Source organism: Botrytis byssoidea (genome assembly GCF_014898295.1).
Source record: "Botrytis byssoidea strain MUCL 94 chromosome Unknown BBYS_004, whole genome shotgun sequence".
In the NCBI taxonomy this organism is placed as follows: domain Eukaryota; kingdom Fungi; phylum Ascomycota; class Leotiomycetes; order Helotiales; family Sclerotiniaceae; genus Botrytis; species Botrytis byssoidea.
Window position 1 is genome coordinate 1,093,480 of NW_024065845.1, and position 24,394 is coordinate 1,117,873.

The following is a 24,394-nucleotide window of genomic DNA, read 5'->3' on the forward strand; positions in this document are numbered from 1 at the left end:
TCGTTATGCCTTCTTTCTCACTTCTATGCATAATGTGGTTCATCAAAGAAAACAGGGGGAGGCTCACTCTAGAGTATCGCTTAGATCTTTATTGATTATAGCTCCAGATCTACTAGGTTGGTAGGCATTTCGAAATTTCACAGTGGATCTTCAATCAATGCGAACCAGTAAAGAGCTCTCTCTTGGTACGCATATGAATTTGGTATTACCGGTATCACCAACGTAAAATGAAAACAAGGCAGGCTCACAGGGTCACGTCGAATCGAGATCTTTTCGAGTGAAATGTATCGGTATGCCATGATTTGGTGATGTCGAAAACGTTCCGTCGTGTTCATGTGCTACTGCAACTGATAGGCGTGGACCGGTAGCATTGTCTTCCAGTGTTATGGCGCACATGGTACCGTCGCCAATTTTCTGGAAACAAAGCATTAACAAATAAAATCACTGACTATCTCAAACGATCTTAATAAATAGGAGATCGGTTGGAAATTTCTTGCAATTTCTTTCATTCTGGGATGTTGGCATGTGTACCACACCACCAATACGCCCCTCAAGATCTTTTTCTCTTATCTACCCCAAATATATTGTTGATAAGGTTGCAAGTCTATCTACTATCGCCTTAGTGGATATTCTAGCTTTTACCTAGCTTTTACTTGATTCTCATTCATTTCTTGCCCACCCTTTCTTTGGTATTTTGTTTTCCTTCGCTCTGGGGTTTGTCGTTGATCTCTTTGCACCTATTTTCAGTCAATCGAGCCATGAAATCCAGGAAAACCATCCGCTTGGCTATTATTTTGGCTGCGTCTTCGATAATCGTTCCCGCACTGATATTGTTTGGCCGCCATGGTACACTTAATGTGACATCATATTTTGGATCACCAGCAATACTTGGGGATGGGTTTGGATACGAATTGGCCGACGAGGATTGGACAGGTGATTTAGCCGGAATCAATTCGCCATCTGATTGTAATGTCACAGAAAACTTTGAGTGGTTGGGAAGGTACAACTTATCATACCCTTTGAAAGTTGCCCAGCGAGATATTATTGCGAAACCTAATCATGGAGAGAGACCGTCAGTCACCGTGATGAAAGCGTCCTTGTTTGACAGCCCTGAAATCTTCGAGCGCGCAGAGCTTTCTATTGATAGAGCCGTCGACCATTGTTCCCCACTCACTCTTGAAGTTCCTTATCCTCCAATTCGGAAAATCGACGCTTCGCACATGATATTTGGTCTACAGACCACAATAAAGCGTCTTCGGGACACAAAGATGCACCTAGCACGATGGCTGCCCAACAGTGGAGCTCGTTTGATCGCAATAGTCAAAGAAAGCGAAGAGGTATTGGCATCCAAATCTGAAATGGCTCGACTTCAGAAAGAATATCGCAAAGCAGGCATGGACATCACAATAATACCACCCGTCAAGAAAGAGGACTTTTTCAATCAAAGATATTTTTCTCTGATAGATCTTATGTACAAGGCTCGCAATAAGAAAACAAAATGGACTGTGGTTATGGACGACGACACATTCTTCCCTTCCATGCGTGGGCTACTAGATGAGCTTGCTCTTCACGACCATACGCAGCCTCAATATATTGGTGGATTGTCCGAGAATTGGGCAGCGGTGAGAATGTACGGACTGATGGCATTTGGAGGGGCTGGCGTCTTTCTCTCCACGCCACTGGCAAAGATCATCCATGAGAACAATGAAGAGTGTAAAAATAATATGCGATTCACTTCCGGAGATACACTTGTGATGGACTGTATATATCAACATTCTAAAGCTCAGCTTACAACAGTAGCTGGACTTTCGCAAATCGATTTCGCGGGAGATCATTCTGGATTTTATGAGAATGGAAGAAAATTATTATCTTTACATCATTGGAAAGCAGGATCGGCGACCAAATATCCATATGAGATGGATAAGATGCATCTAGTATCAGATGTGTGTGACGATTGCTTCCTACAGCGTTGGCAGTTTGACAACGATGTCGTCCTTACCAATGGGTTTAGCATCGTGAAATATTCCAAGGGGTCGTTAGAGCGAGGGGCAAAGAGCGATTTGAGTAACACGACAATTACTGATGGAAGTGTGGACTTGAGGAGAACAGAAGTGACTTGGGATGACAAGAATCTCGATGTTGAACATAGTCTGTCACCAACACGGCCAGAATTGAACGAGGCACAGAAAATTAGCTGGAAATTTCTGGATAGCTATGTGGTCAATACACATGTGATTCGACAGGTGTACTTGAAAAAGGGACCTGAAGGAAGTGGAGATGAAGTTCTGGTTCTAAATTGGAGACAAGCGAGAAAAAGCCACAATGCAGGAGGAACTGAAATCAGACATTAATTTGATGTAGAGGTAGGCGTCAGGGCTTCCATTTTTTACTCCATGATATACCCTCAACAATCGGGCATATAATATAGGCGTCGATAGGCGTTTGGGGGGACAGGTTTAATTGCGACTGGAATTCTGCAAGGAAAAATGTGTATCATGCGAACAACGATTTAGGATATCATAATGTATATGTAAATATTACTTCAACAACATGGACATACACAGATCAAGGAGTTTAGGATATCTTTGGATACCTAGAAATGGGGGATCGAAAATCAGAACATAATTCAAATTTCACATATATAGCTTTTCATCAAAATACAAGGAGATGGAGATATAATAACATGATTACTCACTACATTTGAATTTCCCATCCGAGAAAGAATCTCTGAGTCCTTTAGATACTCTTCAACAAGGGATGTAACCAGCCAATCCCTAAAATAGCCATTCGCCACGCAAAGCAACCTTAAGGACCAAATAGAATGATCTTTGCGATTTTTTGTTGCACATCTATAAATGCCGAAGTTATCCGCTCCTACGAGGATCGCTCATTTTGGTCGAAAAGGCCATTGTGGCGATGCCATATTGGTGGTGCGTTGGCTGGAGTGATGGTTTGGGAAACAACAGAACATCTACCTACCTGTTCTCGGACTTGGCGATGGGATACATAGACACATTTTCAATATCTAAAGATTAGATTATCTTCGAAGAAATACATTGGACAGATACAGATTCAGTAATCGAATAGTCTTTTGTTGCTTCCTATTAGTTGGCTCTTCTCCAAATCACGAAAGTACGAAAATATTGGGAAAGGGGGTTCGGAGAGTACGGTCGGATTTGTCTGGGGAATTCGGATGGTTTGGCTGGCTGGGGAATTGGGAAATGAGAAATGAGAAATGGAGTGGTGGGGGTTAACCGGTTAGTGGGGTGAATGAGAATTTGAGGAGGGAAAGATGGGATGGGGATAATTCGAGATGGAACGGGTTGAATGAAGAATACCTATGATACGGGAAGATTCATGATATGCGGTTTTGATATGATGAATATGACGGAAAACGATATTACATATACAATCGGATAACTATAAGCCCCTTCATCAGCTCATCACTTTCGCCTGGGCAGGAGGGCAGTTAGATATGATTGGCCATGCTGGACTACATCGGTTACCGTAACCTTATAAATACCTCGCATCAATATTAAATGTTTCTTTACTCGCTCTACTCAACATACCTGCCTAGTACTCAACATCTTTACCCCGGTAGTGCTCAAGTATCAAACTTTTCTCCTCGGTTCCAGCCGAATGTGCGGCTTAGAGTAAGGTTATATAATTTCACTCAGATTGATGTTCCACTGTAAAGCTTGCTTTTATTCACATATACGAGTGGAATCTGGTAAGTTTTTCCGTCTCTAAATGAATAGTGGACGACGGAACGAGGCGCACCAATAACCTGGAGAAGGCTTCGGGGCACAGCGGGGAATTTGGCGGGGTCCTTCCTCTTGTACCTAGGTATTGCCCTAAATGGTACTAGATATGTGATGGTGAATGTTATGATCTCGTGCCCCTCTACGATTTGATCCGACAGATGGTTTGTGATTGTACTTTTCTACAACTCGATCTTTCTTCCTGTTTGAGCATTTATCTTCGTTTGACCTTGCAGATTTACTACCTACACAGTCGCAGACTCGCAAGCTCGTAAATTCGCAGCAATTCATACCGACAGCTATCCTACCCGCAGATCCCTTACTTCTCGATAAGTTTCGTTCGTAATGGCTGGCATTGTACCTGTCGCAAAGTCTCTCAAAGACATCTACACCGAAGATGCCTTGACTGCACAAACCAAGAGATGGGATAATCTTCTCAAGCAATTTAAGAGCAATTATGGACACGATGCGCAGTTCGTTTCACGATCTCCAGGACGTGTCAACATCATCGGCGAGCACATCGATTACTCTTTGTACTCTGTTCTACCTATGGCCATAACTGCAGATGCCTTACTCGCAGTTTCCACCCAAATCGACGAATCCGCTTCGACTAGTACAACATTCAAGGTGCGAGTTTCGAATGTGCAGGCAGATAAGTTCCCAGCACATGAATTTGATATACCATTCGATGCAGTGGAGATCGATTCCAAGGTACATGAGTGGACAAATTACTTGAAGTCTGGACTCCGGGGTGCTCTAGAGTTATTGAGAAAGAAGCATGGAGACGGCTTCAAACCCAAGAGTATGGAAGTTTTAATGGATGGGACCGTACCTGCTGGTGGTGGATTGAGTAGTTCTGCTGCTTTCACTACAGCTTCTGCTCTTGCAGTTATGTTTGCTAATGGCGAGCAATCTGTTGACAAGACGCAACTCACAGAATTAGCAATTGTCAGTGAAAGAGCAGTCGGTGTCAACTCGGGCGGAATGGATCAATCTGCATCCGTCTTCTCCATTCGTGGCTCAGCATTATATGTCTCTTTCAATCCAACCTTGACTGCAAAGCCCGTTCACTTCCCCAAAACAAATCCCGAGCTCACATTCGTTATTGCACAATCATTTGTTGCAGCAGATAAGCATGTCACTGGTCCAGTATGCTACAACTTGAGAGTTGTAGAATGCAGTCTTGCCGCGGCTTATCTTCACGCAGCCATCAACAAATCTAAAGATCCCCTTCCTTCTGACTCTGGACCATTGGGTGTCTCGCTCCACGGATTCCATAGCAAATATCTTGGAGATTCCACTGCACCACTCGAAGAACAACTTTCGGAACTTATTGAAATCACAAAGAAAACATTCACAAAAGAAGAAGGATACACTAGAGAAGAAATTGCATCCGTCATTAACATGACAGTCCCTGAGTTGAACGAGCGCTTCACTTCCACATTCCCCGTCCGCGCTGAACATTTCAAGCTTCGCCAAAGAACTCTTCACGTTTTCACCGAAGCCCTTCGAGTTCTAAAGTTTATGAAAGTTCTCGAACATCCCGAATCCTACCTCAATGCCGATGGTGGTGATTCCACTGAAACTTTCAACCGAAAGCTTGGTGACCTAATGAACGAAACCCAAACTAGCTGCAGAGAAGACTTTGACTGTAGTTGTCCCGAACTAGACGAACTTTGTGAAATAGCAAAGAAAGCAGGCAGCTATGGAAGTAGATTGACTGGTGCCGGATGGGGTGGATGCAGTGTACATTTGGTACCTGCGAATAAGGTTGATGCGGTTAAAGAGGCTTGGGAGAAGGAGTATTACTCAAAGAAAGACTTGTCCAAGGAGCAGAGGGAAGCGGCAATCGTGGTTAGCAAACCTGGTAGCGGAAGTGCGGTATTCGTTGTTGAAGGTGGAAATGTTGCTTAGATGAAAGTTGACTATTAGAGATGATAAAACGTCTTGCGGTACCAATACCCTTTATAGAATTTATTCCCATTTTTGTTATAGATATTATTTTCGATGGCCGTTATGTAATGAATGAATCCAATCTCACAGGAATGAAATCGCAGAAGTGTTATAAGCCTGAACGTCAATTAATGGACGGATTTGAAATCGAACATGAATTTTTTACATTGTCTACTAGAGCTTACATGACTTCTGCAATAGACTGTGCTCTTTCTATGTCATTAACTAGGCTGATCTATTCCTGTTTTCCATGGTGTATAGTTCCCAGGAGCTGTTCCGCAAACAGATCTCACTACGTGTATCACAACGGGAAGACGCAGCGACCAAAATGAAATGTCAAAGAGTGCGTACATAATATCAGTAACTATCGAAGGTGCGAAGGATAATCAGTAAAATCAAAATCATTTTGCGTGAAGTAGGATAAATTCTTGTCCAATACTCAGAGGCATATGATGGTTCCGGAGGTAAAAGAGTAGGGAGGGGCTTTCCGGAATATCGTGTTGTAGCAACGATGCCTTTAGGGCAGTAGAAAAATGAAATGAAAAACACTCTACAAGTTAATGTGATAAACGAATCATAAAAATTCCATAGCAATACAATAAAGGAGATGATGAGGTCCTTTTCTAAAGTCGGTGATAGAAAAAAAGAGGGGCAAAATGATTTTAAAACTATGTGCACGGTTGCAAACCTCAGTTGAAATGCATAGGTAAACCTAGAACGTTAATAATGTTGATTGATTCGCTCGTCGTCCTTCATATCTAATATCATCAAAGCAGATCACAAAATGGAAGGTACTTCATCAGCCGGGTCGGGAGGGAAAAAACATGTTAGGCAAGCTTCTTCGGGGAGAGGTAAGATTTCTTCTTTGTCGTATTGCAACAGGCCAGTGTTCGAAGCAATCTCCACTGCCACGAGGACCTTTCGAGACGGGAGCTACAGTCATTAGTTCGGATGAAATGATGTGGTTTTACCTACTAGGTGGAAGAATTCATAGATAGCTGAAGAATCGCGTTTCTATCTTTGGCTGTCTTGGAAGTCGCACGAGTGCGCGACTTTCATGAATACGGTAGAGGCTCCTTGGCACGTGGCTCCCCATGAAAGGTGCCTTGTTTAGAGGTTATCTGTGTCTGCAACTCAACACCTTCGATATTTAATCTATATCCACAGAATAATAAGTCAATAATGGATCGAAACAAGCAGCACTTGACTAATCGCATAGCAGCTTTACCCAGACGACCGACAAGAGGCCCGTTAGATATCAACGAGTGCGTATCACTCCCATGTATAAGAACAAGTACTGAGTTAAGATAGTTCACCTCTGAATAGTCCCTTGTCGCCTACAAATTACATCAATGCCACACAAACACGAACACTTTCACCAGGCGGCCCGGCGCCAAGAAGCCGAACACCTAGGCTTCCGTCGCCCAGTCCTGGTTCGAATTTATCAACCAACACTTTCATGACAGCTCCCACTTCGCTCTCGCCATCACAAAACACATCATTTCAATCAACAGTCTCAACACTCCAGAAAGACTTCACATATCTCTTACGTCCAGAAATCTATCATCCTCTACCCGTTCTTGAAATTCCACCACCATTTCGTTCTTCCCCAGCTTCATCACTCCCACCTAACCCTGATGTCAATACTCTTTCATCACTCCTGGCAGCGGGCTATTTCCGAGCTGCGGCTATTCTGAGTGCTACGCTATTAACATCCAATCCTGGACCTTCATCACATGATGAGATTTTCAACCTCTTCTATATTCGTCTAGCATGTCTTACGCTCTGTAATCAGACACAACTTGCGGCTCAAGAAGTCAAAGCTCTCGAAGACCTCAATGCTGCTTACTATCGAGACGATGAAATGGATACTCATATGGTAGGATGGGAGCTGAGGGTATTGGCAGTTCGATTGCAAGGCATGAGATTAGGGGATGCGAGAAGAGGTGTCATGGGGTACTATGACCTAGCTAGAGATGCTAGAAGTATGTTGACAAAATTAAAGAAACGTAAGGCAGCTGTTGATGCCTTAGATGGTGAGATCGTGTTATGGGAAAGCAGATTGGCGGATTTAGGTATCAGAGTCGCTAGTGCGCTGATTGAGATGGAAGATTTGGTGGGAGCGGGGATGCATTTGAAGACTTTGAAGGTTAATGAAGAGGGAGATGAGGATTTGAGGGCTAAGAAAGCATTACTGTGGTTGTGTTTGGGGGACATTGATGCCGCAAGGGAGTGTCTGAGGAAGATGAACGGGGGAAAATTTAAGGCGAGTGAAATAGATGGAACAATCAGAGCTCTTGCTTTTGTTGCTGAAGGGAAGTACGAAGAAGCAGTTGCCATTTGGGAAGAGCTCATTGCCAACGAGGAAACGGTGGCTGGAAAAGGAGAAAAAGCTATGTGGAGGCAAAACCTTGGTGTAACATTATTGTACTTGGGTCGTGGCGATGAGGTATGTATCATTCTCTCCCTTCAATATCTTCTTCCCGCTACGATTATCACTTCTTCCACTACAGAGCCCGCTACATCACACATACTCACAATTCAACCAATAGGCAAGAACCATTCTCGAATCACTAATTGCAGAAGACAATTCTTTCCACGCTTTAACATTCAACCTGAGTACTATCTATGAGTTGTGCACAGAGAGATCAAGAACGTTGAAGGTTGCGTTGGCTGAGAAGGTTGCTGGGATGGTGGATATTGGGGAGAATGAGGGAGTAGTAAGAGGATGGGAGAAAGTCAATGGGGACTTTAAATTGTGATTGAGGACTGGTATCCTCGTTGATATTACGGGATGGAATTGGATACACTTCATTACTTCTCACTCCTATAAAGCAAAGCAAAACCAGTTGACAAGAATACCTACCTAACTGTTGCAATATATGGACCATGCCTATATGTACGTTCTCATCTTGACCTACTTCATCACTTGGATTTATCCACCCAATCTAGAACATTGAAAATCATAAAAAATCATAAAAAATCATAAAACTGTAAAAGATGATCGTTGATTGGAGTGCCTCTTTATGCACAATTTATGCACTCTTCACTTCCCCAACCAATCAAATTAGCCAAAAGACTAAAAAGAACTTTCCACTTGCTACCCCACATTTTGCCCCCGATACCGCTAGAAAATTAGGAAAAGGGCGGACTGAGGGTTCCAATAAATATTGTTGGAGGGTATGAATCACATCTCTAAAGTCATATTTTCTCAACTTTCCTACAAACTCTTTTTTTCTCATAGAGTTTTTGCGACAATTGCTTCTCTTTCTCTGAGCAAGATTCAATTGAGAAATTGCTCAATTTCTTCTTCCGGATTTAGTTGAGCCATTGTAATTATTTTCACTTCTTCTCTTTATCCGTTTGCCTCTTGAGGTTCGATATCGGAACATATCTACAGAAACTCCGCCTTGAAATTGAACAGAAGTCAAGATGCTTCGTTCAATACCCGCCAGGCGTGCTATTCGCACAATTGGTAGCAATGCGAAATGGATGGATGTTGCTGGTGCAAGGGGTTTGTCGAATCGGGTGAAGGCGGCGGGCGGTATTATGGTTGAGAAGAAGGGTACGAGAGCGCAAGCTACTGCTGCTCCTCAAGCTGCTAGGTATGATTCTCTTTTATTCACACCTGTGGATGGTTTCTGCGGGTTCTAGTTTCACTTTCAATTCAGAAATTGGGGGTGAGTCACTTTGGGATGGAAGACAGTGGACTGACATGTGAATATAGTCAAGCTAGAGAAAGTCCAAGTCCAGCATTCAATAGCACACCCTCGAAAATGGATTCAGGCAAGGAATTGGCAGGACAAGGACAAAAATACTCAGAGATGGATGAGTCGTATGTTATGCCTGTCATTCTGCTATGTGACACAGGAAGATTCTAATTTTGGAATAGATTTATTGGCATGACTGGTGGAGAGATCTTCCATGAAATGATGTTACGGCAAGATGTCAAACATATCTGTGAGTTTTTTTTTTCTCCAACTTCTCAAGGATTTGACCTAATAGAGAAATAGTTGGTTATGCAGGAGGAGCGATTTTACCAGTTTTTGATGCGATTTACAACTCGAAACATTTCGAATTTATCTTACCAAAACATGAACAAGGTGCTGGACATATGGCGGAAGGGTATGCCAGAGCTTGTGGTAAACCTGGTGTTGTTCTCGTTACATCTGGGCCTGGTGCTACCAACGTTATTACTCCAATGCAAGACGCTTTATCTGATGGAACCCCAATGGTTGTTTTCACTGGACAAGTCGTCACAACCGCTATTGGAAGTGATGCTTTCCAAGAGGCCGATATTGTTGGTATCTCGAGAGCTTGCACCAAATGGAACGTTATGGTTAAGAATATTGCTGAGCTCCCAAGAAGAATCAAGGAGGCTTTCGAAATCGCTACATCTGGAAGACCTGGACCAGTTTTGGTAGATTTACCAAAGGATGTCACAGCTGGTATTCTACGAAAGGCTATCCCTACCCACCACATTATGCCATCTTTACCTAGTCAAGCCTCGAGAGCGGCTCAAGCTGTTCAAAAGAAACAACTTGCAAGTTCAATTGAGCGTGTTGCAAAGTTGATCAACATCGCCAAAAAGCCAATCATTTACGCTGGTCAAGGTGTTATCTCTACCCCAGAGGGTCCCAAGTTGCTCAAGGAGCTTGCTGAAAAGGCATCCATCCCTGTCACAACAACTCTCCAAGGTCTTGGTGGATTTGACGAGCTTGATGAGAAGTCTTTACATATGCTTGGTATGCACGGTTCTGCATACGCTAACCTCTCCATGCAAGAAGCCGATCTTATTATCGCTCTTGGAGCACGTTTCGACGATCGTGTAACTGGAAGCATTCCAAAATTTGCTCCAGCAGCCAAGGCAGCAGCAGCTGAAGGTCGTGGTGGCATTGTCCACTTTGAAATTATGCCAAAGAACATCAACAAGGTTGTTCAGGCGACCGAGGCTGTTGAGGGTGATGTCGTTACCAACCTTGCTCAACTTCTTCCAGCCGTCGACAAGAAGACCATGGATGAACGCAAAGAATGGTTCGACCAAATTAGATTCTGGAAGGAGAAGTTCCCTCTTTCTCACTACGAAAAGGCCGAACGTGATGGTCTTATCAAGCCACAAACTTTGATTGAAGAACTCTCAAATCTGACAGCCGATAGAAAAGAAGAGACCATCATCGCCACAGGTGTCGGTCAACATCAAATGTGGACTGCACAACATTTCAGATGGAGATATCCAAGAACTATGATCACATCTGGTGGTCTCGGTACCATGGGCTACGGTCTTCCAGCAGCTATCGGTGCAAAGGTCGCCAAGCCCGATGCTCTTGTCATCGATATTGATGGAGATGCATCGTTCAACATGACACTTACTGAACTCTCCACTGCAGCTCAATTCAACATCGGCGTCAAGGTCATTGTTCTTAACAACGAAGAGCAGGGAATGGTCACTCAATGGCAAAACATCTTCTATCAGGATAGATACGCTCATACTCACAGTGTCAACCCAGATTTCATGAAATTGGCAGATGCAATGGGTGTACAACACAGAAGATGTGTTAAGCCAGATGACGTCAGAGATTCTTTGAAATGGCTGATTGACAGTGATGGACCAGCACTATTGGAGGTTGTTACTGATAAGAAGGTACCAGTCTTGCCAATGGTACCGGCCGGAAATGCTTTACATGACTTTTTAGTCTACGATCCAGGTTTGTACTCCTTATCTTACCCCAATCCCTATTGATCTCGCTACAAATTGAGCCTATACTAATAATATCAACAGTGAAAGACAAAGAAAGAAGAAAGATGATAAAAGAGAGAACATGTGGTTTACATGGATAAATACCTTGTTCCTCTTCGTGTAACTTTTCTCTTTACAAAAATAACTTTTTACTACAACTTTTTACATAAGTGAGGGCATCTCATAGTTGATATCTGGGCGTCTTTTTTCCTGCTGGTATGCATCATGGGCGGAAAAGCGAAACAATTCAAAAGTCTTTTCGTTCTCGTTTAATTGGTTGGTTCTGATTTTATCCTGGCTTTCAAAATTTCTGATTGGAAATTGCTTGAAGAATGAAAATATGGGGAGGAAACATTGGTTAGAGAGTTGGATGTGGGGATGTTTGAAAGCAAGGAAGGGGGTACTGGAGAATGGATTGAGGATGAAGAGATAAATAAAGGGGAGGAAGTAACTAGTGAAAGATTAGTGTATGTATATAGGAAGGATAGTAATGGATGAATCAACGGGAGGATGGGAAGGACGGATGGACATGAATTGATGGTTATGAATATTTCAATTGCGAACTTTGAATATCTGGCTACTTAATGTGAATGATTGATTGGTGATGTATTATGATCGGCACTTTGGTATGGTAGGTGGTAGCGTGGATTTGCGTCATTAGGATCTCAAACCCTTATCCATGTTTGGGTCGATGGAGTGTATGGAAATAGTATGTACATACAGCTCGAGAAGACGAGTGTTGTGAAACTAGGTAAAATATGAAAGTCTTCCTTCCAAATACAATCGCGTGATGGCTGTAAGGCCCTTTATTTTGGATCTCAGTCAAAGATTCAATAGTTATGATGATTAGATGGGGTGTGATTGTATGCTACCTAAGGATAGATTGATCTTTATCATCGAGACGCAGATCATTGTTCTGAGGACCTGAGAAGTTGGTTAGTTATGTAGAAGAGATAGATAACTTAGGAAGCTAGGAACGCCAGAACGAAAAGACCAAGGAGATTGAGGATGTCAGTAGTTTCAATTTATCGCTTCAACCAATGCCAAGCAGATAGGGAGGGCAAAAGTAGGCAGCAGGTAGAATCATAGTCGAATATTCGAGAAGTCTTGAAAATCGTTGGAATCATGCCATCAGATCTTCTTAGCAGAACTTTGGTGAAATGAAGAGTTTAATGGCAATAGTAACTTTACTACTGTCTTGGGGAGTCAGAACCTTAGAATTCGACGAAGTTTGGTTGGGCAATGCAAGCACAAGCGTCGTGGCAACGCTATTTGCTTCTACTTCTCTGGGGTCCGGGCTTTTAAAGCACTTGTGTGGAGTCATAGTAGGTAAATAAAGATAAGGTAGTAGTATTCTGGGGAAGAGAGCGGGGAAATGGAGAAAGATGTATGGGATACCGGTACTAGGCTCTGGGGAAGGAATTTCGAAAAAGGAGGAGGGGTCCGATAGGAACTTAACGATTGTATGAACAGGACCGGTTGTCGGATAATATTTCTACCTCGCGTTATCTAGTTCCTTTCTAGGCATTGAGCTTTATCATCAATGACGCCGATGTAGTTTAGTAGGTCACGCGATCGATCACGTTATAGTGTTGATGTGAGGAGAGCCAAGAGTTCATGCTTTGGGTATCCTGCAAGCCATATGTTGTTTTTGAAGATCCCGATTGGTTCTACGTACTAATATGTCATAAATTGGAAACGTCTTTCAGACATTGACCACTAGATATGTAGGCCAAGTATCTCCAAGATATAGTGCTATCGTAACATGTTCTAGGCAGTTTTTAGTAGACCGAACTTGCTTGTATTAGTCAGCAATAAGCGACGCCTGCAAGATCGTTGAACTTTATTTCAACCTCGAATACCACAGCCCGTCAACAAATTGAAGTGCGCATCAAATCTCGATTGTCTATAGGGTTATCTTCAGTCAGAGAGTCTTGGTATCGTTTTCTCGGCTGATTTCTATTGTCTATCAAGTGAATGACAATCGACTGCGGCTTGTTCTTTACTCTTGCTATCTTGGCCTTTTCTACTTTTGCTTGGCCCCAAGACATAGAACATTTCGTCGACGCTCTAGTGGCGGGGCCATTTGTTTCTTAGTTTGGTGCCATTTGATAAGGATATACCGATTGCAATGATGGCATTCCATAGTCGCGGGGTACTCTTATAAGCCCTTTAGAATTAACTTTGTGCTACCAAGATCTAGCCTCTTGGTCACTGTAGTCTATAGATAAGTATGGGTTGGTACCCTTGCCAACTGCGGTACATTTTTACTATATATGAAGGACACATTTCCCAAACGTGAAAGTTGTTTTTCTCAATAGACACAGTATCACGTCTTTCTAACGACATTTCTATATTATTCAGGTCAATTCTGCCCTGTATGATCTCATATTCATTTAGACACATCCTATCATTACTCCATCATATAATAAGACATGGCTAGAGCTAACATCGTTGAAGAGGTTCCTGGGCAGTCAAACAAGCCTTTGTCTAAGCCAGCTCATGCTTTAGAGTACGTGCAGGTTGCACATGAATTGGAAGCAAACCTTGAGGATGGACTAACAGAAGCTGAAGCTGAAAGACGTCTTGCACTGTATGGCAACAATGAACTCGATGAAGGACCTGGTGTTCAACCAGTACAGATCCTTATTCATCAAATTTGCAATGCAATGATCTTGGTTTGTTTACTCCTATCCATACAGTCAATTTCCCTTTACTTAACCAAGTTTGTCTACAGGTCCTAATATTGGCCATGGCCGTGAGTTTCGGCATTGGTTCATATATTGAAGGCGGTGTCATATCGGCAGTCATATTTCTCAATATTGTGATTGGCTTTTACAATGAGTTCAAGGCGGAAAAGACTATGGATTCTTTACGTTCCTTGAGCTCACCTACGGCACATGCTGTGAGAGAAGGGGGAATCCGATCAGTAGCTACTGTCACAATTGTTATTGGCGACATGGTTGAGGTCAAAACCGGTGACACAATACCAGGAGATATGCGGTAGGTGCCCAGAACAGCCTCTCTGTCCTTAGTCTATGCTAACAGACTGTATGTAGATTAGTTGAAAGTATGAACTTTGAGACCGATGAGATGATATTGACAGGAGAATCGCTGCCCATTGAAAAGAATTCTAATGCAGTTTTTCCTGAGAATGCCAGCGCGGGTGATCGTCTTAACGTTGCTTTTAGCTCCACTACTGTCACTAAAGGTCGAGCACGCGGCATTATATTTGCAGTGGGTATGAAATCACAAGTCGGATCAATTGCCGTGAGTCTTCGACAGCAGAGGCGTAAAGTCCGCGAGGTCAAACGTAATGAGGATGGCAAAGCTTTGCCGCACAGATATGCCCAGGCTGGGATTCTTACCGTGTTTGATTACATCGGCAACTTTCTTGGCACAAATATTGGTACTCCATTGCAAATGAAGCTGGCCCAACTTGCTTGTGGGCTATTCTTCGTCGCCGTCATCTGTGCTATTATCGTGTTAGCTGCGAATGAATTCTCCAATAACCAAGAAGTCATCATTTACGCTGTAGCCACAGGCCTTTCGATGATTCCGGCTTCGCTGATAGTAGTGTTGACTATCACTATGGCCGCAGGAGCTAACGTAATGTACAAGAAACATGTGGTTGTTCGCAAAATGAATGCCTTAGAAGCACTAGGCGCCGTTACTGGTAAGACTCTTTCTTTTTTCGTAACAATACTCGATGGTTGACATTTGCAGATATTTGCTCGGATAAAACTGGAACTCTTACTCAAGGCAAGATGATAGCGAAAAAAGTATGGCTCCCCGCTAGAGGGACTTACTCGGTTGGCGATTCCGGTGAAGCATTCAACCCCGAAGATGGAGATCTATTTCACAGCGAAAAGTCTCCGCATCAAGCGCGCAATGAAAAGGATGAAGCAAAAGCGGATCCCTTCTCAAATCTTCTACAAAACAACACCGATCTTCAAGCCTTTCTTAATATTGCCTCAATGGCAAATCTTGCGCATGTTCACAAAAGCGATAACGAGTGGAAAGCAAGAGGTGACCCAACCGAGATCGCAATTCAAGTCTTTGCTTCTAGATTCAACTGGAACAGGGAACGATGGACCTCTGGAGATGCGCCTCAATGGAAACAAATCGCCGAATTCCCTTTTGATTCTGATATCAAGAAAATGTCGGTTATTTTCAAACATGAACAATCTGATAGCGCACAAGTTTTCACAAAGGGTGCAGTCGAGCGGATTCTCTCATCATGTTCACAAATAACAATGCGAGACGGAGAAGTCGTAGCAATGGACGAAGGAATGCGCGAAGACATTCTCAACAACATGGAAGCCATTGCTGCCGATGGGCTCCGCGTTTTAGCTTTGGCTGGTAAACCATGGGAACATTATACCGGAATCAATGCTAAGCATGATCGCGCAGACGTGGAGAAAGATTTAATGTTTCATGGACTGATCGGAATCTATGACCCTCCGCGAGTAGAATCGTTGGAGTCGGTGCAGAAATGTCACCAGGCTGGTATTAAAGTCCACATGCTCACTGGCGATCATCCAGAAACAGCTCGTGCTATCGCAGGACAGGTAGGAATCTTACCTCATGATTCTTCTACAATAGGGCAAGCCGTCATGAACACGATGGTTATGAAAGCAAGCGACTTCGACAGGCTCAGTGACGGAGAAATTGATGCTCTCCCAATGCTACCTCTAGTAATAGCACGCTGCTCACCACAAACAAAAGTTAGGATGATCGAAGCTCTTCATAGGAAAGGAAAATTTGCTGCCATGACAGGTGATGGCGTCAACGATTCTCCTTCATTGAAGAGAGCAGATGTCGGTATTGCAATGGGTGAAGCAGGGTCGGATGTAGCTAAGGATGCATCTGATATCATCCTTACGGATGATAATTTTGCTTCGATCCTTAATGCTGTTGAAGAAGGGAGAAGAATGTTTGACAACATTCAAAAATTCATATTACATTTGCTGGCGCAGAATATTGCTCAAGCTTGCACACTTCTCATCGGTCTCGCGTTCAAGGATAAAATGGGAACTTCAGTGTTTCCACTGGCACCCGTAGAGATTTTATGGGTTATTATGATCACATCAGGTAAGATCTCGCCAAAATTATATCGAGACTCGTTTACTAACACGACAAAATTCAGGTATGCCAGATATGGGTCTTGGTTTCGAGGCCGCCGCACCGGATATCATGAATCGACCACCTCAGAACGGTATATTCACCTTAGAAATCATGGTAGACATGGTAGTCTACGGCCTCTGGATGGCAGCTCTTTGTCTCTCCGCTTTCTCCCTTGTTCTCTTCGGTTGGGGCAATGGTGATCTCGGTTTCGAATGCAATGATCGTTATTCCGATCAATGCGATACCGTTTTCCGAGCTCGAGCAACTACATTCGTCTGTTTAACCTGGTTCTCTCTCTTCCTCGCTTGGGAAATGATCAATATGCGAAGATCCTTCTTCCGCATGCAACCTGGAAGCAAAAAGTACTTCACTCAATGGATCCACGATATCTGGGCAAACAAACTTTTGTTCTGGGCTGTCGTTGCTGGATTCGTGACTGTATTTCCCACACTGTATATCCCTGTGATCAACCGAAAGGTATTTAAACATGAGGGTATCAGTTGGGAATGGGGAATTGTATTCGTCGAGTCTTTCTTGTTCTTTTTGGGGATAGAGTCTTGGAAGTGGGCCAAGAGAATTTATTTCAGGGTCCAGGCCAGAAAGACAACCAATGTAACAAGCGGCGCCGATGATGAAGACCCCGGAGTGGCGGTTATGGAGATCCTGAAGGCGCAGAGTACGCATATCACTAGAAAGGGGACGAAGAACCGTGTTGAGTTTTCTGAGAAGGATGGAGATTTGGAGAGTGGCAATATTAGTCCTTAGGTAGTTTATCTATTTTCATAGGGTGTAGGTGTCTTAGAGGAAAGGGCGTGTGCAAAGGATCTAAAAAGCTTCCTTTTCGGAGGCGGATGGACCTTCTGTATAGTTCTGATATGCGGCTTTAGATATTAATACGCACACGAGTGCAAAGTGTATGTAAGTCTGTAATTCATCAATTCAATAATAGGTTATCCAATTTTACTATAAAACAATGGTCGTCTGTGATATCTTCTCTGCTTGCATTATCTCATAATTCTAGAATTTCAAAGCAATCAATTGACGCAGTAATGTATCTGATTTTGGAATCGTGATAAGACATGGCCGAGTGAGTGAGGCCTGTATGTCGCAGCACGAAGGTATAACCAGCATCCAATGAAGGTCCCTCCTAGTGAAGGGCAGAAAAGCTACATATGATATCTTATCCGAAAATGGGCTTTCCCCTGACTTTTTGCGAACTCTGAAATACATGGGTTTGAATCCCTGCTTATTAGAGGCGTAGAATCCTGCATGTCGCAATGGAATGCTGACATGTGTAAGCTGCATAGATAAGATTGGACGTCACTCTTTGGTGGTTGTAAGAGTCACATTATTTGAGATTGCACTGCCGTCTGAAAACGTTAGTTGCGGTCGTAAAAGTGTGAATCATTAAAAAAGTTCTATGCTATTTTTACATTAAATGAAACCCTTTTGATGACCCAAGAAGCCCAACGCTCTGCTTCCGATGACGAGCAATATCATTATTGAAGTCGGATATCGAAACCTTGATGACAGTTCCGGCTGCACCTTATTTCTCGTATCCTTCCCGAGACCGTACGCCATGAGCACCGTGAAGAGATGCCCGAGATTTCCAGTACCGTAAATTCATCAGTGACATATCCATCTTAGAATTTACTACGCGTGGTGTATAGGAGGGCCTATATAGTCATAGACCAGTCTAGCCGTTGCAATCTCATAACCCTTTCGAACAAGAATGTGCCGTGACAATCTTCGCTCGCCTTTGATCTGTTCAAACCCCCATACCTGTGATAGGTCAAGTCAGTTATGATTCCTCTTGCTAAGCAGCGAAATGAGGAGAGTTACTGTAACACTTGTCCAAGAACCAGTCGAGGATTCAGTTTTGTCTTGTATGCAATCACCCAAAACCGTCTCGTCTAACCATCCCGATTTCAAAAACTTCTCTCCTTCTTCTACATTTGCAGTGGGAATGTATCTGCTTCGTGACCGTATGGTGCCCCATATGCAATCTTTATGTTCTCGCGTATCCCAATTTAATCGTCTTATCTCGGTCGTAAGTGCAAGTCCCACGCCCGCAACATGATCCATCATGATGGTAACCAGCCCATTTTCATCTTTTGATTGCGTTGCATGTATAGTTACATCTGCAAAAGATATCGCGCGCCGTAGAAGCCAATTCACATTCTGGAGTCGCAGAACATGTTTAAGTGAGTCCGAGAGGCGTTTGTTCTGGTGAGGGCCAAGAAATACTTAGTCAGCACAAACGCCCAACTTTTGATCGCCAACTTACAAGTAACCAAGATCCATTGATATCATGAATATGCTTTTCTTGGGGAGCGGCCATTTTTCTCGATCAGCTTCTGAATAGTTTTCGATTTCATTGGTAATATTAAGACATTATGTACATTTATAATTTGGTCCCGCAATACTTGGGCACGCTGCTATTCAAGAACCTCATATTTGAGCCAAGTACATGTAAGCGCTGGCGACAAGCCCTGTCACAATGCTACTTTTAACGCCATTGGCATGGGGGTTTGTGTCAATGTACGGTAAGAAGAGAGTAGTATTCCGTGCATGTCAGCCGAATCCTACGAGTCTGATTACCATATTCGTTCCTGTACTCCGTGCTTTAGCTCCAACTCTATGTACCTGTATACTCGTCATCGTCGTTCGCTCATTCCTCCTTTTACGAGCTATGATATTGGCCTTCAGTCTCAGACATGTCTTACGGGAGTTATTTTTGTAGCTTTGAGCAGTATCAATCCCTCCAATCTTGGTTTCTTTTGGTAAGTCGCAATATGCTTGAAACCGCACACTGTCTGATTTTATAGGTCCAAAAAATGCGGATCAGACTCCGTATCAATACTGTCCTCCAACGCCAGAATGTAAGATTACACATCTGGAAACTTTGTGGAATACTTGCCAGCAGATTCAAGATCCTTACGTACCGATGACATGTAAACTAGGATATTACTGCCTTGCTGGGGACCGAGAGCAGATTGTATGCCCTCGGGTAAATACCGCCCTCTTGGATCTTTCAACCCCATTTAATGCGATGTGCTATTTTCATGTCATCAAGGCAGTTCACAACAATTTCCATTGCCTGGAATTTCTAGTAGTCATTATTGACATTTCTCTGGCTCTTTTATTCGGCTAATGGTGGGGAAACTCAAAAAGACCTCGAACACAACTGTGAATGGCAGTGCCAGGAGCATGTCGCAGAATGTGCGTTGTATACAGTACTCCGAACTTCAGTGCTGATCAGGCTAGGTTCAAAAAGATCATTGGTTATGTTCCACAAGGCGAAGTTGTGGTATCTGACCTGACAGTGCCGGTGAACATTCTTCACTCTGCGAGGATACGCCTACCCTGAACATGGAAAGAAACTGAAATTGAAAGTCATGTTGATGATGTTCTTTCTTGTCTTCGACTTATCCATATTCATACCCTTGTGGGCGATCCATCCAACTAAGAGTATTGGGAGGTCAGTGAAAGCGTGTAAGTATGGGAACCTAACTTGCCGCGGCCCCGTCAGCCCTCATACTCGATGAACCTACATCTGGACTGGACGCCACAGCCGCCTATTCTGACATTGGCCTGCTAAATGCTTCATGCAGGCTTGATATTACCGTTATATACATTCTCTATCAACCTCGGCTAGAAAGTTTTCAGGCCTCATAAACTTTTACTCCTACAAAGACCAAGAAATATACTTTGCAATCAAGCATTCTGAGAATGTGGAGTTTTCTGTACCCAAGCAATGTAATCCGGCAGATGCGTTTATGGACATCATATCGGGACAAGGTGAAAGATATGCTAAAACTGGCTTCAAGAAATCGCATATGACCATATCAGCCCTGGTTGATCGATGGAATCTACAACGGAAGCGCAGCATACTTTATTGGAAGATTTTATCAATCGCATTTTGGCTAGCATCGTCTGCTTTACACTTCAAATCATTATATAGTGCTTCGGTAATACCGAGAATGCCATTTGAAAATCTTGCTACCTGTTGATACTCTCCACTCCTACTGTTCGTATTTCGAGCATTCTACAGCATGTATAATGGCCAATCATATAGGTATTTACGGCCTTGTCCCATGTGCTTCCGTAACTACAAGTCGACAAAATGGGCCTTTAATGGCAATGATTGTTAGTTTTGATTCTGGAGGTTTCGGTGATTATGGTCCTCCTCGGTCCACGATTAGAAAAGGGCATCTCGAGTGGTCATGAAGACTGTGTCCTGGGGTAGTATATACATCATTTGCTTAAGCTTTTTGTAATCTTGAGCAATACATAACTTTCAGAAGCATTTTGTTATCGTACCACCTCGTTGAAGTATATTTTCGATATTAGTTCCACTGTTTTGTGGACTGGCTCGACTGGATATATAATTAACCGACCTCGGCTCGATTTGAGGGAGGTTGTACAAGCTTCTTTTGCATCTTAACCCAAACTAAAATTCCATAGCGTGCTACTCATCATCGGAACAGCTTACCGGCTAATAGCATTCGTTGGTCTAACATGTAAGAATAGAGACATGCAAGTACAATCAAAGTGATCAGGGTGATTTTAGATAGCTGGAAGTTGTATCACAAAAGCTAGTCTACATCCACTATCCCTATTCGAAAATATATTTTTGTCAGCCCTGCAAACTCTAAAGAAACTCCGTGCCATGTCATTCCATTCGCTAGTCTAACCACTTTGAGTCCCGGTACTTTATTGACCTTCCGGATACATGCTGAATTATATAGATGAATGTGTTCAGAAATTCGATACCTAACGTATATGGAATGTGACTGAGCGTCTATTAACCGATAAGTGGGCTTATGCACGTCAGCGCACATATTGTTCTCCGCTAGGCCCCGTGTGTACCCATTCCCTTGTGGCGCGCGATTATGACCTGGGACCCTGGTATTATGTAGCTCAGAAGGGGAAAATCCGCGACGGAAACTGGAAATGCACGCGGGGGTTTTTGTGATTGCCGACTAGCTTGACCTGAGAAATAAAAAAGAAGCAGTGAGCAATTGTGAAGAACATCGATGATATGATGATTATACCAATTGATGGTGTGTACGGCATAGGTACCTAGTTGGTTGGTGAGTGGGCACGGATCACACAAAAAAATCTTATTCATAAGCGAAAGAAAAAAAAGATTTCCCCTTCATTCACATACCACAGAGGCAAAAGGAATATTGACCAGACTGGGGCACGATCCCAGGACCTTTCCCGTTCTCATTACGTCTCTAAGAGGCTTATTGTAAAGGGAATGTGATAACCAACTACACCATCCGGCCTTGGATGATTTGTGTTCGAGAGAACAAATTTTTACATTATATTTGTAGTAAAGTGGAATGCAGTGGGTGGTGACAGCCCCGCAGTGAGATCTAGTCCGCTCGAGAGTGGATCCTACAGTCTCTGACTACTCCATAATCGTTGCAGCTGTTATGTACATCTCATAGTCTTTGGGAAGTTCAGTCAGTCCCTGGTTGACAGACAGGTAGACAATGATAGACTGATAGTTTTCCAGCAGTAAATGCGGTCCGAAATTGACTAATAGTTCCTGGACAAGAGTCCTGGGAATTCATTATCTTAGTTCTGCATTTGTAAAGTCCTGATTTACTCTGGTATCAAGTTGGTAGTGATTTCCGAAGTTGTTTTCCGACTTACATGTACGCGCAACCTGATAGTTTGGTGACATACAAAGATTATCATTGCTGGGTTGGTTTTCATTTGAGTTTTCATTTCATTCAATCCTACCTTTCGAATTCATCATTCTACCTCCATTCGTACTGCGTTGCCTAGGTATTCACCACATGGCCTTGCGAGATTGAATATGTTGTTCCAAAAAGCTCCACACTATGCTGCAAAGTTCAGACGTCATAGATACAATGAAGCTGGATGAATAGTACCTGATTCTAGTGCAACATGATTCTCTTACAATGTATCTGTACCACAACATATACTTGGGCTTCAGCTCTCATACCTTCGTCTGACTATCTTCATCCGACTCATCTCATCCTAAGAATCTCTACATCTATCCTCTTACTTGACTCAAATTAGAACCTCCAATTATCGCAATGCAGTCCAGACTGTTGAACACCCTGATCGCACTATTCAACTTTGTACAAAATAAAATGCCAAACTACTAGGTCCAGATAGCACGGCTATACTCTAAAGCCCATCGACTAACGTAGCCACCAAAAGCAGATCACTCAAACGTCATATCACTGGCGCCCAAACACATCCTTTCTTCTACATCAGATTTTCAGAGAAAGGGGTAGGGCAATGTATAACACAGAGTCTATTGAAATATTCCTCTCAGCGGATAATCTTGCAATGATTCTATGAATTTTACAACAAGCTCCACAATCTGTGAGTACCTACGTAACGGAATCCCGTTTCCTACTCTCTCATTCCGCAAAAACAAAGCTTGATCGAACTAGAACAGTGAATCAAACCCCAACTACCATAATAAGTAAAAACGTCACCAGCTTTTCAACGAAGTGTCAAATTACAAGAGCGCCTAGTTGAAAAATTCATAGAAATCCCACCGCTTAACAACGACAATATCGCTCCAGTGTCCTCTGGCAATGTGATTTGGAACGTATGTTCAAGAATCGCCAATTCAAAGGGGCAAGATCCGGGTTCATTGCACATAGCCCAGGTATTTATGCATCTATATATGTATAACGAGGCACATCACTCTCAACACGGGACAAAAATCTGAGGAGAATGATCGAGGTGAATATTCTGTTGTTTTTCATTCGAAGATTATCAATGAATGTTTATTATCTTGGAATTTCGATATACTTTCCAATTTTACAGGTTATTCAGTTGTGATGAGCTTACTAGTATCATACACACTATTCAGAGGTATAGTAGATGCGCAAGTAATACTTCTGGGTGTACGATGGGTTGAAGAACTAACTAAGATCGCTAAAGGTGATGTGCAAACAAAAGTTTGACAGTCCATCTACCTCACGAACACTCTGTAACTTGCATTGAGCATACTGTAACTATATATATTCTGTCGTCTATCTCAAATTCCATCCAGGAACTACCAAACATCATACAGACAGTACCTGATCCGTGAGGATATATACTAGGTACTCTGATTTTTTATTTTGATTTGGCTAATCACTACCGCCTCAATCCAAGACCATCATCTTTTATCTTTTTGAAGTCGTGGGCATCGCATGCTAACCACACGAAGAAGATGATTATCCATCATTTGTATAGCCATATACGTGGTCTCGATCATCCTTTGATGGTGATGGTAGTATATGTGTCGAGATTTCTAGCATGACTTGCGACGCCATAACTAGATCTCGAAATTGCGATTGCCCCTTCGTTCATCTCTATGTGCCTTTCACGACTCATTGCTTTATTGATTGGATTCTTGAGTTCCATCCAGAACGCCTCCGTGGACAGCGCATGTTCATCTCCACGTACGATTCTATTCAATCGACTATCGAATTTTCTCTTTATGTGGATATTGTGTGCAACTAGCTTCTTTTTATGAGTTTGCTGCTGTTTATTTGCGTGAGTCGATATCTTATACTCTTGCATGAGGTCAATCGAGTCCATACGTGTTCTCAGAAACGTCGGACTTCTCAAACGCGATATCCTTTCTCGTGAATCCCAGTGATCTCGAAGAATTTCAAAACTGCCAATCTCGATTTTCCGCACAGTTTCTAACACCATTTCAAGACACCAAGCACCGACGGCAACTATATTGGATAGCGACAGCGGGGCACGATTGTATTATTGGTAAGCGTGAGAATGGACCCATGAACTTGGTACAGTGCGGAACAGA

General features: G+C 42.9%; 8 protein-coding genes across 8 annotated transcripts; 6 read left to right on the top strand and 2 right to left on the bottom strand.

Moving 5' to 3' along the window:
* Positions 1-758: 758 nt before the first annotated feature.
* Positions 759-2,351, top strand: EAE97_002428 (uncharacterized protein; the record flags this gene model as incomplete). Its single annotated transcript, XM_038872939.1, has 1 exon — positions 759-2,351. The coding sequence occupies one exon, from the start codon at positions 759-761 to the stop codon at positions 2,349-2,351; it is 1,593 nt and encodes a 530-aa protein (XP_038736145.1).
* A 1,755-nt stretch (positions 2,352-4,106) lies between these two features.
* EAE97_002429 (uncharacterized protein) lies at positions 4,107-5,675 on the top strand (the record flags this gene model as incomplete). The annotated part of the gene is made up of 1 exon (XM_038872940.1): positions 4,107-5,675. One exon carries the CDS (start codon positions 4,107-4,109, stop codon positions 5,673-5,675), a length of 1,569 nt encoding a protein of 522 aa, XP_038736146.1.
* Positions 5,676-6,498: 823 nt separating this feature from the next.
* Positions 6,499-8,476, top strand: EAE97_002430 (uncharacterized protein; the record flags this gene model as incomplete). Its single annotated transcript, XM_038872941.1, has 4 exons — positions 6,499-6,565; positions 6,937-6,979; positions 7,026-8,163; positions 8,267-8,476. 4 exons carry the CDS (start codon positions 6,499-6,501, stop codon positions 8,474-8,476), a joined length of 1,458 nt encoding a protein of 485 aa, XP_038736147.1.
* Positions 8,477-8,912: 436 nt separating this feature from the next.
* On the top strand, positions 8,913-12,031 carry EAE97_002431 (uncharacterized protein). The gene is made up of 5 exons (XM_038872942.1): positions 8,913-9,319; positions 9,442-9,549; positions 9,607-9,674; positions 9,728-11,419; positions 11,494-12,031. The coding sequence occupies exons 1-5, from the start codon at positions 9,147-9,149 to the stop codon at positions 11,550-11,552; spliced, it is 2,100 nt and encodes a 699-aa protein (XP_038736148.1). The 5' UTR covers positions 8,913-9,146; the 3' UTR covers positions 11,553-12,031.
* A 1,757-nt stretch (positions 12,032-13,788) lies between these two features.
* On the top strand, positions 13,789-17,540 carry EAE97_002432 (uncharacterized protein). Its single transcript, XM_038872943.1, has 5 exons — positions 13,789-14,129; positions 14,189-14,454; positions 14,511-15,127; positions 15,178-16,545; positions 16,601-17,540. Exons 1-5 carry the CDS (start codon positions 13,887-13,889, stop codon positions 17,341-17,343), a joined length of 3,237 nt encoding a protein of 1,078 aa, XP_038736149.1. The 5' UTR covers positions 13,789-13,886; the 3' UTR covers positions 17,344-17,540.
* A 691-nt stretch (positions 17,541-18,231) lies between these two features.
* EAE97_002433 (uncharacterized protein) lies at positions 18,232-18,919 on the bottom strand (the record flags this gene model as incomplete). The annotated part of the gene is made up of 3 exons (XM_038872944.1): positions 18,232-18,360; positions 18,421-18,804; positions 18,866-18,919. The coding sequence occupies 3 exons, from the start codon at positions 18,917-18,919 to the stop codon at positions 18,232-18,234; spliced, it is 567 nt and encodes a 188-aa protein (XP_038736150.1).
* A 299-nt stretch (positions 18,920-19,218) lies between these two features.
* On the top strand, positions 19,219-19,732 carry EAE97_002434 (uncharacterized protein; the record flags this gene model as incomplete). Its single annotated transcript, XM_038872945.1, has 2 exons — positions 19,219-19,351; positions 19,407-19,732. 2 exons carry the CDS (start codon positions 19,219-19,221, stop codon positions 19,730-19,732), a joined length of 459 nt encoding a protein of 152 aa, XP_038736151.1.
* Positions 19,733-23,835: 4,103 nt separating this feature from the next.
* Positions 23,836-24,282, bottom strand: EAE97_002435 (uncharacterized protein; the record flags this gene model as incomplete). The annotated part of the gene is made up of 1 exon (XM_038872946.1): positions 23,836-24,282. The coding sequence occupies one exon, from the start codon at positions 24,280-24,282 to the stop codon at positions 23,836-23,838; it is 447 nt and encodes a 148-aa protein (XP_038736152.1).
* Positions 24,283-24,394: the final 112 nt, after the last annotated feature.